General features: G+C 42.4%; 1 protein-coding gene across 1 annotated transcript in view; it reads right to left on the bottom strand.

Annotated features, from left to right (window-relative positions):
- LOC132984435 (xylosyltransferase 1-like) overlaps window positions 1-19988 on the bottom strand; it is a 79152-nt gene that overhangs the window by 8768 nt on the left and 50396 nt on the right. Inside the window, exons 5-9 of the mRNA XM_061051274.1 lie at window positions 17435-17515; window positions 15856-16072; window positions 15279-15455; window positions 10588-10853; window positions 4343-4541 (exon numbers count right to left, since the gene is read on the bottom strand). Coding sequence (XP_060907257.1) covers window positions 4343-4541; window positions 10588-10853; window positions 15279-15455; window positions 15856-16072; window positions 17435-17515 — 940 coding nt within the window. The remainder of the gene's footprint in view (window positions 1-4342; window positions 4542-10587; window positions 10854-15278; window positions 15456-15855; window positions 16073-17434; window positions 17516-19988) is intronic.

Here is a 19988-nt window from a genome sequence, read left to right as displayed (position 1 = left end):
GAACAAAGTAAGTACAGAGGAGGAAAGAATAACCTATGATAACAGAAAGAAAACATGAACACAGCTAATTGGCTTCTTCACTGCGGTAAAGATTGTAACTGAAGAGGTGTGATCTGTGTGCGTTGGATTGCAGAGATTTCAAAATAGTGTGGTATGCAAAATGAGAGACATGGAGCGATCGAGATTGATGGAGGAGATTGTGGTGATAGAATAGGAGGTAACACACACACACACGCGCGCGCACACACACACTTGCACTGACAGTGAAAGATGTCTGAGGTGTTGGCAGAAATGTGAGAGGGATGGCGGCTTTAGGAAGCGCTCATCCTTACAAAGCTAGCTGATTAACACAGCCTCACCCTGCTGCAAGATCAATGGCTGCCTGGAACTGACTCTGCATTACATCCTCTGAGAATTGAGATTGTGATGTACAACATAAATAGACATTACTTGCATAAATGGGACAGTGTGAGTGTATGTGTGTGTGTGTTTCTTGGCCATCTGTAAAAGACACCTCACTCTCATCTCAATTATTAGTCTGACCTCTACCATTTTAGCCCCTTGGACCGGAACTTTTCTCTTTAAATTACTAATCAACTCTCTTGTCCTGCACCATTGTGGCTCATTTCTTCGTTGAAGGCTGACTTCCTGGCACACACTACATCCCTGATAGATTGGCAGCACTGCTTTTCAAAACCCCCCCGAAATAAATGAAGGGAGTATTGATGGAGGAGACTCGCTGTAATCCAGTGGCAGAGAGCACTCTGGAAGATAGACTTGTGAGAGGGGGGATTCTGACAATACTAACACGTGCTTCTGGTTCTTACACATGGTTTATTCTGCAATAAAAAAAACTGAGGGCAACATAAAAAATGCAAAACTAATGCAGCAGTCAAAGTTCCACTTTTTTTTTTAAGCAGTTTCAGGCCAGACGAGTGGGCAGCTTTACTCTGACTCCAAACACACACAACCATGCACCATAGTGCACACTGTGGTTTATAAGGTGCACATGTAACTTGTACCTGGTCTGTGTACCTCATGACTGAAGCTCAATTCAAACCCTGGAAACCACAGCAGAATTCCAAAAGACAAACATGAAAATCCATAGGAGTATAACCTGACCTGACCTTACATATTCTTATGCAGGAAGCTTGAGGGCCTTTGACCCACACACACACACACACACACACACACACACACACACACACACACACACACACACACACACACACACACACACACACACACACACACACACACACACACACACACACACACACTGCTCCCATTTCAGCTAAAAGTTTGCCTTAACTAAATTCTCAAAGTTTTATAGCTTGAAACTCTTATACTGCTTTGTGACTTAGATACCCCTCAATGATGATTCAATTCAAGGTATATCTGCAGCTAACAGACAGAGTCACCAGTAGGAGGAAACTTCTTCTTCCAGTGTGAAAGTGGGTCAAACAGGGATTAGCTTCTGGCCCATTTCAGCCTCAGCCTATAGCTTACCCTGACCTCCATACTCATCCTGTCCCTTGCTCCTTCTACCCAATAAGCTTTGGCTTAGACCAACACCCAATCAAGCCTTATGACCGCTCACCAAGTCGCAGGCTTATGACCTTTCACTTACAGCTGTACTTAGAAGTATATAGTTTAGTGGAACTAATGCTGATCCAGCAGCCTTATGCCCTTTCCCCTCCTTTTTCAATTACTCCCAGTAGAGACTTATGTTTACTCACACTTTCCACTCACTTGAACTAATTACTCACATTTCAAACTGATAACCAGCAATACTATACAACCATTGTTAAATCAGCAGATTTAACCCTTATCTTCATTCAGATGTTGAAGGCTTATACTATACATGTGTTACCCTTCCCCCGTATGTCGATAACCCATATTACTCCGCTCACCTTCTGCTCAATACTCTGCTTGACTTTATAGGAAACATAAAACACTCCCCATCCCATAATCCACCTCTATTCCATCTCTTCCTTCTGACCTGGCGACCCTGCAGACCTGTCCTCCATTTCATCAGCTAACACCTCCATTAAATATGGCAGGTAAATTTGATCAGGCAGCAGTATGGACAGTCCCGGTCTACATCTGGTCCTGATTAAGACCATAGGGCATGAATGCCCCTGAGGCTCTATTCAGAGGCTTATTAGTGGCACTTTGTGTGGGGGTAATCAAACACAGGTGCTCACTAGCAGCACCAGAGGACTCCCCTGGGACCCCATTTACACTACTGAAGGACTCTGGGTAAGATGGCTGGATGATTGCTAAGAAGATACACTGTGAAGCACTGAGGAAGGAAGGGTAAAGAACAGAGAGTCGGGACAGAGGCCGGGACTACATGTGTTGCAAAGGTACAAGCTGAGAGTTGTGTCATGAAACATCAAACCGCACACTTTCTTAATATTCATACTACGCATGACGACACACTGAGAACATATTGTGTTTGGAATTCATAGGATGCTATTTTTTTTTTTTTTTTAAATATGAGGCACAATGCATTCCTGCTCTATTCGAATATCCAATGGCACCTAAAAAAAGCACAACAGATTTTTTTCCCCTCACAAACTCTGTTTAAGCTCTTAGTAGGCTATGTTGAAACTACTTAACATGTTTGTCTTTTTTGTAGTAGCATAGCTGAGGCAAAAATGTATCCATTTTAAAAATAGAACAATAATCTGCAGAGGTGATCGCACAGGAAGCATTAACCCTTTACTTTAAATTCAAGCCAAGAGTGAATGAAATCCCCGCTTTCGGGCTCAAATTCTGCAGATTCATTCAAGAATGATATACAAACTTCTTGAAAAAATGTGAGTAATACATCAGCACAACATCAATGCATCCTGAACTCCAAGAAAGTGTCTCTGGCCTCTGGGATGATATAAAGAATGAATGTTTTTGAGTGGATTCACTTTTTAACCGATAGGATAGACTAACATCAAATTATTTAAATACAAAAAATACAAGTATGACTTCAGTCATTTTGAACCTAAAGTGACTTTCTAACACTTATATCCTCCACCACGTGTATACATTATGGTAGAAAAAAGTGTCAACCATGACTTAAGTCTGCCGTTCTACTGTATAAGATTTGTCTGACAATGGTAATGTACCTCTCAATGTCAAGTCTGACTTGAAGTGAAATGCTAATTTTAACTGTGTGGGCTGTAAGTGGTGGGACTCTAAATCATGCTGTAAAAGACCTATAAAGGCTGCTTGGAGGCGGCAGTATAGGAGTGAAAAGAAAGACATATCTGTCTTCCTTTATACCTGAAGGAGGACAAGGAACATATTGTTAAGCCAACCATATGGTTTATCTAGCAAACACCAGTGTATAGCTTTAGTATAATGGGTCATATCTGCTAAGTTGACAAAAAGCAATGAGCTATTGGTTTTACACCAAGCTGTCTTATTTAAGCTCTTTCTGCTCTCCTTCTGAATGACACATGGACAAACTGACTGACTGACAGCCACTGCACAGTGCCAGACAGTGAATGCTTTCTTTGGCTGAGCATCCAGATAAAGCCTCAGCTCACATCACCTCTCTGTCACTCACAGCTCCATAGGCTAGACACACAAACACGGCTTAGTGAGAGCAACCAGCATGGAGACTGGTCGCCTGGAACTCTTTTGAGTTCACTTTGAGGCTGCACAAAAAGGTCAGAAAGTGCCAAGGCGTGTCCAGGTGTATGACTTTTGTCCAAATGTACACCCATTGCAAACAAATTCCTTCACAAGTTTGTTGGCATTTGTTGTTCCCACAAAGCTGTGCATGATAAACCCGAGAAAAGGTCAATCCACATTCACTCAGTTAATTTTGTCCTTTTTAAAAAGGCACTTTGTGGCTGTCACATTACAGCCAAGCTGCTGTGTCCTAAACAGGCCTTGTTGTAAACAGAAACACAGATTAACATAACAAGACAATCAAGAGAAGCATTCCAGTGTGAAGGTGAGGAGACGTTCTATTAGGAAACAACAAATAAGCACATGAAGCGCTCATCCCTATAAAGTTGGATGAATTCAATCAATTTACATTTTACAAGGCCATTACAGGCACCAGTTTAATTGTGTGGGAATGCGCTGCTATGAGTCTCAGCAAGGTCGCCATAGCAATGAATATGAGGTCACCATAGAAATGAACTGTATATCTCACCACTAATTATATGCACCACAAAGGAAAAAGTATGTGGTGCTTAGGGTTTTAATGGAACTCATTTCCAGACACTGGCAAAAGCTGACTGATGGTTTATGACTCACGGCAAACATGTGAATTAAATGTAAATGAAAAAATAAATGCTATGTCATGAAAGCCTTTTCGCTGACTCACCTCTGCCAACTGCAACCGGCTGAATGTGCTGCTGGGAGGCGTCGTTAGCTTGAAGTTCTTCTTGGGTGCCACCCAAGTCTCCATCGTCTCCAGTTTGCTAGTGGCCAGATTGGTGGCATGGTGCTTGACCAGGTAGCCCTGGAACTGGTCTGATTGGAAGTAGAGCTGGACAGACACCGGGTGGCCCATGGGGAAGTACCTGGCAGAGCATCAAGAGAGCGAGAATCTATTAGTAAACCTGATACCTGCGATCCATCTGCTTTGCTGCTTTTAGGACCAACGGTGTAAGAGGAGGAGAATATCTAGATTCATCTAGATAACGTCTGCCAGGAGCCAGCCTTGGACATGCTAATGTGTCTGCATACTAATGTCTCCTCGCAGTGAAGATAAGTGGGCAGTCAATGTGCTCTGTGTGACACGGTGGACATTAATTCAATGCCCTTTAACTGAAAACCAATTGGACAGGGACATTTGTCCGCCGTGCTGATAATTCCCATTAAACATGCTTGTTCTTTGCTATGCCATTGCTTGGGGAGCCAGAGTTTCACGCTATGTGTCATATTGTTTATGATTATTAAAGTACATACAAGAAGAGTAATGCATTTTGTGACCGTTTATAAAAGCCATAGCATGATAAAGCACTTCTAAACACTTGAATAACAACCTCCTCCATGCCAGTTATTGATTTACAAGGTGCTGGTTGTCGAAGCATGTGCTCTGATTCTGAAGTGGAAGGAATGGTTAAAGAAGTCATATGATGGCTGAGACCACAGCATCCTTAAGAAAATGAAAGGATAGTCATGGGCTGTATTGGCAGAAGATCCAGATTAGTCAGAGTTCTGCACACACATATACAATTAAAACACAGCCCAAGTTTACTGAACTAAGTTGAACTGGGTCATCTAGTCAGCTGCAGCCTAATGAAGGTCTTGCCCCTCCGATGAGTCTGTTGTTTATTTGTGTGTTGACTCATCGGAGGCAGAGGGTGGGCCCTCAGGGCAGCCAGCCCAAGTGACTTCTGGAAAAACATAAAAAGGAGACAGGGTGGGCTCTGCTGGAGAACGCTCCACAGCTGCTCTCTGCACACTGAGTCTGACTGCTTCTCGCTAAGATTTCTCATCCTTCATCTCTTCTGCCTCCTTGAATTCTTCTTCATTTCTCTCACACACACACACACACACACACACACACACACACACACACACACACACACACACACACACACACACACACACACACACAGACACACACACACACACACACACACACACACACACACACACACAAACACACAATGCCTCTCCTTGCTCTCCAGTGCCCAAGGCCTCATCAGTATTCCACTAGAGGACCAGGAGTCAACCCGTCCCGGTAAATGCTACCCTGACAAGCAGAACAGCAAATATTTACACCCACAAGGATAGCACTGCACACTCCCTCCTCTCCGGCTCCCTTTGCCATGCTTTCTCTCTTTATCTTCTCCTCTGTTTCCCCATCTGCCTTTTCCTCTTTGCTCCTTTCTTCTGCTCTTCTCTCCTACTTTATCATCCTGCTTTCTAACCCCATCCCTCTAAACTCATTCTCCCCCCTGCCCAATCTCTACCAAAAGAGAGGCGGCTGCCAGCGTGGGAGGCAGCGAGAAGGGCTTGGGGCGTAGCCTGCACAGAAGCTCCATTCAGGCTTTTACTCCACAGTTGCTCCGAGCGAGTCGCAGCGGGCTGCTAAAAGAACCATATCCCTCTCTGTGGCCTTTTCCTCTCTCGCGCTCCAGTTTCACTCTGAGCCTGAGCCATCCATCTGTTGGTTGCACATCTGAATTCTACATGCATGCAAAATATGTAGCCACACACACACCACTCTATGTGGCTGTACTTTTGACTTCAGACCAGGTCTAAAAAAGACACAGGTTGCTAAAGCCAGGACTCGTCTTTTAAAGATCCCATATTCTGCTTTTTCTGGTTTTATATGCCCTTTAGTGTATTTTCCATGTGTCCTGTGCATGTTTAGGCACATCTATGTGCAAAAATTCAAAGTCTGCGGAGACGCGGCTTCTCCTACGTCCTCCTGTTAGCTGTAGCATTAGCCGCATGTAACGCTCGGTTCTAGCCCCCCTCGATAAATGTGTCAGTCCGACGTCATTGTCAGTGTGAGATCACTGATCTAAGCCCATTGGCTCGTTGTGGCAAGCCCTGCAGCTCATGTTGAAATTTCCGAGATGCGTGCTGAGCAACTGACCAATAACGACAGAGCGGATCGGCAATCGACCAATCAGAGCAGACTTGGCCCACGTGGGGTCTAACAGTGTGGGCTCAACAGAGCGTAGCTGACGGACTCAGAGCGTAGAGGGAGCAAGGAGGAGCAGTACATGAAAACAGACACTTTTTTCGGACTTTAGCTATTGTGAACGTACAAAAGTAGGTACATAGATTAAATATACAAACCCCAAAAAGGGCATAATATGACCTCTTTAAGTTACAGTTAAGGCTTTAGAGAAGGACCTTGATTGGTTTTCAAACAATCAAGATCAATAGAACTGAAATAAAAGTTATGAATGCATTTAAACCAGAGTGTGGCTACATTTATAAAATCAAGGCTCATTTGACTTTTTTCCCCTCTTCGTTGAGGCTGATGTTAACATCGCTTCATTGCAGCTGTGACTCATTGTAGCACATTATGTACAAGTTCTTGATTTTGTTTTCTTTTTGCTCATGGTCTTCATTTAACAGAACCACTCACATACTTCTCTATCAACACATTAAGGAGTATTCATAATTCCCCTTTGTCTGACTATTACACCAAGAACGATGAGAAATCGTCTATTATTCATGACTTCCACCCCGTAATACTGCAGTGATTCATTTATAACAGAACGCGTCACAGACCAGAAAGGCCCAGTATAGAAGTCTGACACTCAGATGAATAATGACATTCTATTTCCCCTCTGATGTTGTAGACGACTTTATTATATGGTCGCATATGTAACACAACATAACACTGATACGATGTGCCAGCTCTATGCTCTGACCCTAACGTGTGATCACAAACTCAACACATAAAAGAGATGAATTGTTAAAAAACACTGACTCTGACTCGTACAGTCTCATCTTTAAGAAGGGAGGAATCTAAAAGACACTTCAAACCTTCCAAATCAAAAAATATCCTCCTGTCTGTTAGATGATAGAACCTCTTTTTCATGTTGCGATTGTGTTCCCTTGACATGTTTCTTTGCTCTTTCATAATATCAGTGCTTTGTTTTCAGTATATTCAGGATCACATTGTACCTGCTGAGAGGAGACATAATTCTAACAGACGGTGACAGCTTCTTTTTGTGTATAATAAAGAAGACATTGCTTGCTGAAACACAAAATGTCTCTACTGTTGGGCAGGAATTGTACTCTTCCATTGATCCCTGAACAAATATTTTTCAGAAAATCAGACACTATTTTTATGTGACAAAATGTGAAGTAAATACAAAAGATATTTGGTTTTCATAACAGGCTATTTATTTTTCCTGTAATCATAAAAGAGCATTCATACTTTGTGGCTGTATCAAAACTGAGCTTTTAGTCATTTCAGAAAGGTTAGCACATCCCACCTAAATCATTCTCTTGATTACAAACATGCTTTCTCGTCTGTGTTCATTTGACTCCATCACAAACAAAATGCAACTAAAGAATCTTGACTCAGCTTTGTAAAAAAAAACAACAACACTTAAAAACGACTTTGCAGCAGTCTGACACTGCACAGACTATCCTGACTCACAGTTTGCTTTGGACTCGACCAAAAGGGCTCAATGCAACTAGCACTCATAGAATACACGTCAGTCATTACATTAAATTAAATGTGGACAACCTTCTTTAGATATGTACTGGTAAAAGACTTGCAAATTCTGTATTCAAGGAAATGATGGATTACAGCCCTGAAACCAGTCGAAGGGATATTTTTGGATCATAGAGCAGAATACTTTCTAGAATTATTATAATATATTTTTTTGATGTCCTTTATTTAATGCTTTGTTTTCTGAGCTAGCTTAAAACTCAATGCTGTTTTAATTCTTTAATTTAAAAACAAACAAATAAATTGTGCCCCACTGTCACCTGTAGTCATTGCTCCCTATACATGCTTAGATGCTATAACATGCTCCATGCCATACTGATGTGGTTACAGGCAACAATTCTCTTGACTATATTATATGCGTTACGCCATGTACCTGAGATGTAGGTGAGAAACTGAAGTTGTAGCCAGTGTGTGTTGTCTGTTCTGTTCTACTGTTTGATTTGACTGTTAAAAAGTATAATACAAATATTTGTGGGAAAAAATAAGTCTCAATCTTTGGGAATTTGTCTAAAATATTTTGATATAAAATATAATACATAATATACATATACACCGATATATAGGGAATGTAAACATAGAAACTCACACATGTGGTGAAACATTCTTTGTGTATATGTTAACAGGAAGCAATGCATACATGTTTACACAGACATACAGTCAGCATCACTCTTGAGTTTCTTGCAAAAACATTCAAACACATACAAACCTCACGCTACACACACACACACACACACACACACACACACACACAGACACACACACACACACACACACACACACACACACACACACACACACACACACACACACACACACACACACACACACACACACACGCACACACACACACACACACACACAGATACACACATGCAGACTTTTACAACAGTCCTCTCTATTTCCTGCAGTTTCTCTTTTGGCCTCTCAGCTTTCTAAAAGTGCTTTTAAATGTAAATGTTTAGGACAGAGCTTTGCTTGTTCCCCTTAAGGAAAGGCTCATTGGCTCCTTTCCTGGCAAGGACAAAGATTTGGAGACCCCTCTGTTGTACATTCAAATACACACATACACATGCGTGTTTATGTCAGCACCTTTTTTGATGTTCTACTTTAGCGCTCTCTTTAAACACATGCAGCTTTATGAGTAGAAGCAGCTGTAACCGATAGATGGTTTTGAGGTTTGACAGATGGAAACGTGCTTCCTTTCTCTGCTCTGCGTTACCCACAAGACTTTCAAGAACACCCACAATGCAGTAGGGTGTGTGGGGGAGTGTTGGCACTGGATGCCCTGCTATTAGAGAGCCCTGCTATTAGAGAGCCCTGCTAATAAGGAGCAGCATAAAGTAAAGCAACTCAGCTGACACGAGGCGATCAGTTCTGTGTTTCCTAACAGATTTCCTCTGCTACAGTGAGTAAAGCCTCACTCAAAGAAAAGGGCAGTGGGTTTACCTGATGATCTTTGCAGAATAGAATAGATATGAGTTGGCAGCTTTGATGCCTACTAACCAAAAAAAAGCCTCTGGTCACAGTGGGTGTCCATATATTGTTCAAAGAACTGCTTTACTCCATGCTGTGCCGTATTAAGTTTCTGTTATCCTGCCTCATGTGGAGCAAAAGTCATCTTAATGTTTGTTCATTAAAATGAACGTAAAGATGTCATCTTAATGCCTGCTTCAGATGCTGTTGTTTGTTTGCTTCGTCTTTTATGTTGGAGGTAAGGTGCTTTTTTATGAGATGCATGGGGCTTTCTATCAGACATACACTAATTAGCAGCTTACACCTCTGCTTTCTGTTGTGCATCAGCATATTTTACTTGTCACTGTTTTTTAAATCACTTTGTGTCTCGCTGTGCAATTAAACTAAAGGAGAGCTGACCTAAAATGCTGCTACGCCAGATGCTACTGGAAACATATGTTGTTAGGAACCCATTCTGAATAAATGAAGCAGAAATGTTCCATTTGGTTATTAAATATGAACGCTTAATGGAAGTTTTCCCCTTTTTCATTTCAACCACATGTAACAGCACTTGAAATCGTACTTTTCCACTGATAATACGCTGTCCTTAAGGAACAGCCTTCATTGCCATGACCCATATAGCCCAATCATCTGTGGGATGAACTGACAGAGGGGTCCTATCATGTTACAAAATGAATGGCATTACCCACAGTTCCCCACTGCTGAATGGAGCTACTCATTGTTTTCTCTTTTGAATGACGAGACCATGCATGAACAGGGGCACAAAAGCTTTTTGCATATGTTGTGGTCTCTCACGCTCACATGGGTGTGGCTGCTTTTGAGAGTAAAAGTCAAAATGAAGAGCACCTGTGGATGTGGGTGCAGGTGTGTCATGAAGATGGGATAATGATGCAGTAGAGAATTTGCATAGGTGAAAGTGCATGTGTTTACAAACTAACCTGCAGCTGTGATCCTTCGGGTTTCCCTGCAGAGAGGAAGCAGCTCGGGCCAGGCCCAGCCGTGAGAAGGAGTGGAAGTACGTGAGCTGCGTGTCTGACAGGCTGGCAAAGCCATCTGGCTCATCGTACACATTCTCCCAGTATGAGTTGAGGCTCGCTGTTCCCTGGGGAAACGGTCCGAACAGATAGGTGTCCAGCTGGTTGACTATCTCCTGGTTCACGCTGGCTTCAAACTTCCGGGCGAAGAAGGTGGGCCGCACCGTTTGCTGCACGGGGAAACAGTGGAAGAAAGGAGGGACAGGGGACAACAGAGCAGGGAGGGATGAGATAGAGGGAAGAATAAAAGTAAAAGATGAGAAGGTGTAACAGGAGGGCGGTCCGTGAACAAATGAAATGTTTAAGATGTGTTTGGAGATTATGTGTAGGCGGATAGAAGAAAGAGACGGTATACATTAAAGCAAAATGACTCACTCACTCCATCACTGACCTGAAGGAGTCCGTGGTCTCTCTTTAATTTCTATGTTTGATAAGCATTATAAATCTATATTACAGCACAACTTGTTTTCTTATCGACAGTGGTTCCCCATCTGGAAGAGGTGTTGAGGGGATGGTCTATTTAAAGACTAATGCATTAACATTAAGTTAAAAAAAGCACTATAACATGTAACTGACGGAACTACAGATACTGTCCTTTAACAAGAGGATGTGAAATGAATAACCAAGAGAGATCTGAAAAAGGTCAATCCCAGCCCAATCAATCTATTGATGAAAGCAAAAGCTGCTGCTAACGACGATCTGTGTTAGAAGCCCAGGAGGCTTTGTCCCTCGAGTAGACGGCGCTCTCCCAACCTCAGCGAAGGCTCTACTACCACCTGACGTCCCTGACGCCCAGCCAACACCATCAGACTGTGTCGTCCCCCACAACAACCACCGCCGTCCTCAGTCATGCACGGCTGGCTTTGACCTCCACCTCAGCGGCAAGGAAGTGTGGACAACAGGAACGCGAGGAATACAAAGGAGAAATCCTTCCTAGATTTTATCCCATCTGCATTGTTTGTAAAGCGTCTCGAGATAACACTTGTTATGAATTGGCGCTATACAAGTGATGATTGGTTGATTGATTGCTGATTTTGGTGCATTGCTCAAGCTGCGAGTCAATCAGTGAATGTTGGTCAGACAGCTCAAGGTTTTTGACTGAGAAGGAGAATAAAAAGTTTCTGGAGGCACCAAAATGTTACCTTCAGAGCGTCTCAAGCATACAGCAGTACTGTTCCTTTGAATCTATTCTTCATCTCTATATCAACTGGTCTTTGAATTCGTCCTTCTGTCTGGCCTCCTCCGCTCCATTCATGTCTTTTCTCACCTCTCTCCAGCCGAGCTGGCCTTGTGCTACAGTATGGTTGATAGTGCATCATGAAAACCGCCACCTCCACAGCCTGGCTTACACACAAAGCCATCTTTTCAGTCCCAGACACAAAACTATTTACCATTAGTTACCCAGCTCTGAACACCTTGGTGCTACTGCTACAAAAAAAAGAGAAGGCCTAATTGAGCCTTGTATGTATTCTCATACTGGGGAGGTGACTGTGGGATTTTGGTGTGGCTTCACACAGCTCCTGATGATTCTTCAGCTCTCAGCGATTGGCTACAGATACCAAAAGAAACTTGGAGCAGGGATTTTATTTGTTTTTTTCTCCCCCCTCATTCCCAGGTTTTAATTTCCTCCCTGCAGTCAACTGAAAGTGCCAATCTGTCACAGCTTGTATTTCTTAAATGCAGCTCAGTCTGAAACATGTTACTAAACAATGAAGCACTAAAAAAAAAGAACATCACCCTTCTTCCTCTCTACAATAACCCCTCCCCTGATGACTTTAAATTCACTCTGTGGGAACTAGACAGTTGTTCCTTGAATTATTTCTCTCATCTGCAAACCAAATTGGAGCCTACTTTACTTGTCTGTATCTTCTCCAATGCTCCGGTTCAAAGGGAAACTGAGATTGTGCGCTCAAAGGGATATTAAGCCCTTTTAATACCAAGGCCTGGCTAGCTTCTGGAAAGGCTGCCATGTTCCCAGGGTTGAACTTAACTGATACAACTGTGCCAACATGACCCAGCGGCAGTGCCAAGGACCCGTGGTAATGTGCTGGCACTGAGCTGCCAGAGTCTGAGGCGAGACAGCCGGCAGACGGGCCTGGCAAGGAGCGGAGTGAGGTCAGTGCGAAGGCTTTGACTGGTATGAGAAGGACAGGGGAGTCGAAGTGAGTCACGGCTCTTAAAGGAAATGACTTGAAGTGATATTAAACCATGGCAGAACATTCTCACTTTGTAGTGCAGCTTTTACTTTTTAGGAGCACATTAAAAGTCAAACAGATACAGTCTTTCTCTGGGGTCTGAGAGTCGCTGCCACTCATTCACTTCTCTCACTTAGATTTTAGAGGGCCAACTAACCCTCTAAGCTCCCCCTCATACTCGAAGCAAAGAGGACCTAATTACCATTATTTTCTTCCCCCCTATCAGGGTCATACTAATCGAGACATAACTTTGCACATATTGATTGTGAAGGCCGTGGAAACAAGTTGAATGCTGACGTTCAGAGGACAGACTGTGAGGGCAAAGAATAAGCTGTTTTTCAAAAATATGCACTCCTTGAAAATGTCAGGACAGCCTGCCTGCCTCTGAAATCTTTCACACTCATCCCATAAAGTGTTTGAGGTGTGGGGGTGTCTCAGGAGGCAGGACATGATCTCAAAAGGATTCTGCAGTCGTTATGTTACAAGAAATCCAAGATGGTGGGCAAAGCAAAGTCTGACGCACCAATACCTTTATACAGTATCAAGGTTGTATGATATCGGAGGTATTGATAGTATCAACGAAAGAGTGGAAAATAACTAACTGTTGGGGAGAAAAAAGCATGAAGCTGATTTATTAAATGCCTGACGATCCCACTAGTCCCTCAATGGCTGTGCAGTGTAAACGTCATTGGGTGTAATGCTGGGTAATGCCTGGGAGGAAACTACAACGCCCAGTGCTGACTGTTTCTGGGGTGACGTCATTTCCTCCCCAACTGCTTGTGAGAAGCTGCTGATTGGTAAAATGGGGTGCACCTGGTCAGGACGCGGGGCGACAGCAGCAGTAGTACAGAGACGACTCCCATTCTGTGAACTTTCTTCTACATTCTAAATGTGTGGCCGGCTACATTTACATACATAACAGTTGTTCATACCCACTGTGGGTATGCTCGTTTAGATGTGTAAGTTTAGCATAGCACCAACGGAGCTGTGCTCATCATATGGTAAAACTGTCAACAACCAGCGGCATCACACTCTCCACCCTCTCTCCACCAAAAAAAACAAATATCTGAACTCAATAAAAGGGAACGAGCTGGCGGCTCATGGGAGCTGGAGAGTTTGTTATTCGGGCCACTGTGGAAAGACGCCTTCACCGAGGTCCAGATCTATCGCCAAGCAACAACCAAGTAAGCAGAGCTGCCTTGTTGTCAGCCGCCTCTTGTTTGCAGACCGGCCCCGAACTTGCTTTTTTCTACAATTCTACAACTCACTTAGCAGACTTTTATCCTTTTATCCAAAGCAGAGTATATCAGAGAGTAAGTACAAGACAAGCAAGGATTTATTTTTCCCCAGTATTTTTAGGTTAGGCTATAAAACATTATTAAGGAGTTTAATGACCTATGATTTATGCAGATATTGATTTTGTCTTTGTGACAGTTCATCTTTTTTGTCTGTATATATCATATGTCATAATGGATTTACATTCATTCTGCCGAGATTTATTCATTTTGTACCTCCTCTACCTGCAGACTTTACTGGGATTTAGTGAATCTTTCTTTTTCAATCCCCTTTGACACATTTCCTATAGTTCCATCCCTGCCTACATGATTGAAAACTTCTTCTTGTTAATATCCTGTGCTAATAGCTACTGTAGAGATCAGAATAAACAATATATATCAGATGGAGCTAAATACATTGATCTGTGACTTCAGCTGTTAACATTTGAATCCTGTGATCACTAAAGATCTGCTCTGAAAGATCACTCACACAGATTACGAAACGGCTGAAGTGGCTCTTTACAGTCCATAACAACTTGATTTAAACAGATTTCTAGTAATTTATACCGTTCTTATCTGGATATACAGTATGTGAAGAAAACTACATAAAACAGATGGAAACACACATAAATTATGTATTTTACACGAGGTTGATAGTTTAACTTGAGATGAAGGCGGATTTCTGCATTTTCTTTTAATGGCAACTTCAGTCGAATCATCCGAAGTTTAGAGGCTTTGCCTGCAGCTATTTCTGTGTGATGTCTTTCTCGCCGACAGCAAGAGTATTTTGAAGAAATATTTCAAATGGTGCCATAACTTCATCAGGAACGTTGCTCTGATCATTTTGAAGCCTAAAGAGCAAACAATTTCTCGGGAAAATGGGAAAATGGCCATGTTGATAGTAAAATGGTAAACACAATGCATTGGTCAGACATTATTTCCTACCATGCTGTGTAGAGTTTTTCCTGAGCAAGCCTTTGTGTACGGTACCTTTCAGTTATAGAGTTGTTCAGAGCACCTACAGAGAGCCCTGACCCGCTGCTGCCACTCGCTCTGCTTCTGGCCAGTGGATGATAAAAGATTGCAACAGATTTTCTCCACATTAGTGTTCTGCGGGTGTTGTTACCTGGAAGCGGTGGAAGTCGGCGGGTTTGAAGTCGTTCGGGGAGCATCCACACCAATCCACGATGTGCTTGTACTGGCACTTACAGCCCAGTTTGCGGTTCCAGTTGGTGATGCGCAGGTTGTTATCCACCATGCTCTCACAGTGGGCGCTGTTCTCCAGCACCGTGTGGAAGAACGACTGAGTGTTAAAAAACAGAAAGGGAGAGGCGGGGGTTGGGGGGAGGAAGGTTGAGGCAGAGACAGAGACAAAATTAGAAAATTGTATACCTCTTATTTTTTACACCATTCAATTTCGCTGAGAGGAAATAGAGTAGCAGCAGAAAAAACATTCACAGGAGCTCATGATAAAAATCCAATTTCCCCTCAGAGATCACTCAGCTCTCATCCAATCCTTGTATACAGACAGAAACTCAGCCTTTGCATTTTCCCAGAGTCGGAAAGAAACAAGTGTCTACTGTTTCTAGAAGCGATGGAGTGTTACTACAAATCGATTCTCATGTGTCAGTCAAAGGTTAACAAACACTTGAATGTGTGAAAGTGTGTGTGTGTGTGTGTGTGTGTGTGTGTGTGTGTGTTACCTCTGCAGGCAGCAGAGTGTAGGCGTAGAAGCGCTTCATGTTGGTGACCAGATCGTCCTTGGAGTTTATAACGTATTCGACGAACATGCGGTTGAGAAGGAACCAGTCAGAACCACCGTCCACAGAGATGCCTTCAGGGATTTTGCGGTCACCCAGCCGCCACATGTGTGTGTCGCACTCAAGGAAGAGACGATCCAGACCCTGCTTACGAATGAACCTAAAGAACACACACGGATATAATATTGTTACACTTTATACATTTATGAGCCAATAAATACAAAACGATAGCAAAAATAATAAGGTCAAATCTTGTTTGTCATATCTGTGGCAAAAAAAAAAAATCCAACAATCCAACAACATTGATACCTGTTTTGTTACCATGTCAACAAAAAAACAAGTCCAAGGCACCAAAATATCGGCTTGATTTTGTGTTTTTGATCTTCAAAACTAGCAAGCAGACTCCTGCACACAGTGTTAATTACACAAATACATCAAAACGTTGTTGTATGTGTGTAATTAAGAGTGTGTTCTCTCTCTTAAGGTTAAAATATGACAAAAGATCTGTAATTTTTGAACTTCATTTAATTTCTGATACTATAGTTAAAATAATGGTGATCGTATTGTTTCAAAACAGGTGGTTGACAGCCATTGTCTAGACCTGCTCAACCATTACAACAAGAGACTACGCTGACTAAACATATTACAGCTAGATTACTTAAAACAGTTCCAACATGACTTTGTTTTGCATTCAAACTGAATTTGTCTTCTATCCTTGACCTGAAATGACTCCACAACTGTGATGCTCACATTTGTCACGACACACTTTCATCAGCAAACAGAGGAGTGACACCCTACATTCATAACAGCTGGTGCTACAGCTATAAACACATCAGGTGCCAGATGAAGGGAGTCAAATGCAGGTCACACAGGTCACATAGTTCCTGCTGTTTTTTTCTCTCGACAGCAACATAAAGGGTTAATTCATTGAACTCGTGGCTCACATTCAGATGATTTTTCAGCATTTCAAGCATTTTTTTATGATTTCAATTCTTTCCAGTCATCCACACAGACATGCAGTGGTAGATTCGTCAGATTAGCATCATTGTTATGAATACTCAATTAAAGCAGGAAAAAACACAGCCCCTCTCCCAACACACAGCATTGAATAAAATACCGTGACTGCAAACACAAAAAAGGCACCGCTGAGTCACGCTGACTCATGCGTCCATGCTGGATTTTTTTCTTCATGTGTTTGCGGGTATTTTCGCCCAAAGTGTCGGGTGATGACTGGTTTGTCAGCGGGTGGTGATGAGGCAGGAAGTAGAGGGTGGCAGAGGAGGTTGGTTGCTACAGAGAAGAGTGCTCAACGCTGCAGTGACCTCGCTAGCTCCCCCCACCAAGAAGGTTAATTAATAAAGCCACAGATGGGCGCTAATTGTAATTTGATTCAGTGACCAAGCTGCTGCTGGGAGGAGTACGCTGTGCGTGCACATAGGTGATTGTGTGTGTGTGAGTACGAGAGAGGCAGAATGGTGGAGTGTTGTGAGGAGATTAAAGTTTATAAATTTTAGCGTCTCACCTGGCGTTGTCTCTGCCGTGGGACTTGATGAAGTTCATGTCTCTGTATTTGGACAGGAAGGCCACCAGCTGGTTGTTGGTCCTGAAAAAGATGAAATGACTTACTATTGACTGGAAAACATATGAAGGTGGAACTCTGATGTTAAAGTACAGTTGAAGCTAAAGGTATCATTTAAATTCTGGAGGACAGCTATGTAAATAAATCGTTACTTTCAAAAAACATTCAGCCAAACTAAACATTTTCAATTTCTATGGATAATCAGTTCTGGCTTTTTAAACGTTAAAATTATATTCTAAAATCTTAGAAAATTTAAACCCCTATATCATTAAACTCCCCCTCTTTTCTCTTCTTGTAAAATGTTCAAACTCTTTGGATAACATTTAGTTCCCAACACATGGTGCTTAAAACCTCCACTGTCAACTTATGTCAGTTTCATTGCCTACGTATACCATGATGCACCTCTGTAGTCACAGGCCCAGCCTTACATCTGCTGTATACCCTTACTCAGATGAAATACACATACATGAAGCTATCTAAGCCAAACAATTCAACATGTATCCAAATGAACAACATCCTCTGCACTCATATTTTAGGATGCCACCTTCTCCGTTCTTATCATACCCTGTAGCTAACTTGAAATATAATTAAAGCATCAACAAGAAATACAGGCTTGAATAGCCTCTCATTCTTCCTGACCACCAACTCATTCAAATGACACCTGCAGGTATTCATAACACCATATACCTAACGCAGATAGATAGAACTGCTAGGTTTCATTCTGAGAAAAGTTCAATTCACTTTAAAATCTCTTTTAAAAACTCTGCTTCATCCCTCAATTAAAAATCAAGACTGTACAGAAAAGCATTTATTGATTGTTTGAACCACAAAGCTCAGGATGTTTTCTCAGCTGAAACGTTCTGTCATAACATAAGACCATGACTGGTTCCAAAATGGTTTGGCGGTCACACACAGTGCTTCAAGGACATTTTTTTGCCCTTCTATGAAAACAAACTCTGCTCATTCATTGCTCTGCATCTAGACGCCTGGACTTCTCTTCCCTTTGATGTCATGGAGAAGATCTTTGGCTTTGGGGCAACATTTTAAGGGTCTATACGTCTCGTTCTGATCAATAAAAGACCTCAGTTGCTCTAAGTGTCTGCCCCTCAGTCCCTTCAAGCCGCTTAAACTATTTAGGATTATACAAAAGATCGTGCTTTCCATGATTTGATGAATGACTTCATGCTGCTAATACATTGTAGAGCAGTCTGCTTCCTTACATACAGGCCAGACAGGCTAAAAGCTTTGCTCTGCAGGCTATGCCCCAGTCAATGGTTCTAACATTTCATCTGTGGTGGGGCCTTTCATGATGGCTTGGCTTGCCTTTCTAAAAGAGCAGCAAGGCTCTGGAAAAAAAAAACGCTCAAGGATCAGCGGGGGGAGGGACGAGCGCATATTAATGTCATTTTCTCTTGAAGGAGCAATTTCACAGCCTGGGGGGCTTATCTAAGGAGGTCCTGAGCCATAAAGCCTAACTGATGATGTGCTGTACGGACACATGCAGTCCTTTCTGTCTCTGCTTCCCACACACACACTCACACACACTCACACACACACACATGCAAACACACTCTGTAACTGCTAGTCTGCACACTAACAATACAGTATACATCCACAGAGACACACACATTCTCATAGGCATGCACACACGCACAAACACAGAGCAAGGGGAATTTATGTCAAGCTCCAGATTTGCCACCTGAGTGGTCACCCCGTCCACTGGGTCTAGTTTGCTTACTGTCAGCCCTGTGGCTGCTCCGTCTCACAGCGGTTTTCACTTGCACAAATTAACACACACACACACACACACACACACACACACACACACACACACACACACACACACACACACACACACACACACACACACACACACACACGGGCTGCAGGTTCCTACCCCAACTAATACCTAAAAATATGCCGTTTTAGAATCAATGGCAATAAAACTTAATATCATGCCACTGTTTCACTTAAGGTGAAATAAATGATGTTCCATTTTATAACACAGACTTTAAATAAACCTTTCAGAGGGCAAGAGTTGAATTTCAGTAGCTGGCAGGTTATGAACCCACACTCTTACCAAACTTTCATCATATTCTCCTTGAAAAATCTGCACAAAGTTCTGGAACTCAATATTAAAATTCAGTCAGCTTTTCAACAAGTTTTTTTATTCTATTTACAACTTTAAGGATTAAAAAAGGAATTGAGTAAGGTAGATCGTCAAAGGGTTATAGAGGCTTTTCACACATCGAAATGACACCTATCACATGGAACAAAGCAACAAAAAAAAGAGATACATCAGTTTCCTTAGGCAGAGATGAAAAAGTGAAAGAGATTAGAAGATACGACGCCTGCCGGTCTATGTCTCACAGAGCTCAGGCTTCTTTCAAGCCGCTGTAAAGTCAATGAAAGGGGCTTTAAAGGGGAAAAAGAGGTAAAAGTAAGGAGACTGTGAAGATAAAAGCTGGGAAAGATGTCTGTACTCTGACAAAGCAAG

The sequence above is a fragment of the Labrus mixtus genome, chromosome 2 (genome assembly GCF_963584025.1).
Source record: "Labrus mixtus chromosome 2, fLabMix1.1, whole genome shotgun sequence".
NCBI lineage: Eukaryota > Metazoa > Chordata > Actinopteri > Labriformes > Labridae > Labrus > Labrus mixtus.
The sequence above is the reverse complement of the archived record's forward strand: the minus strand, read 5'-3'. Positions and strand labels throughout refer to the sequence as shown.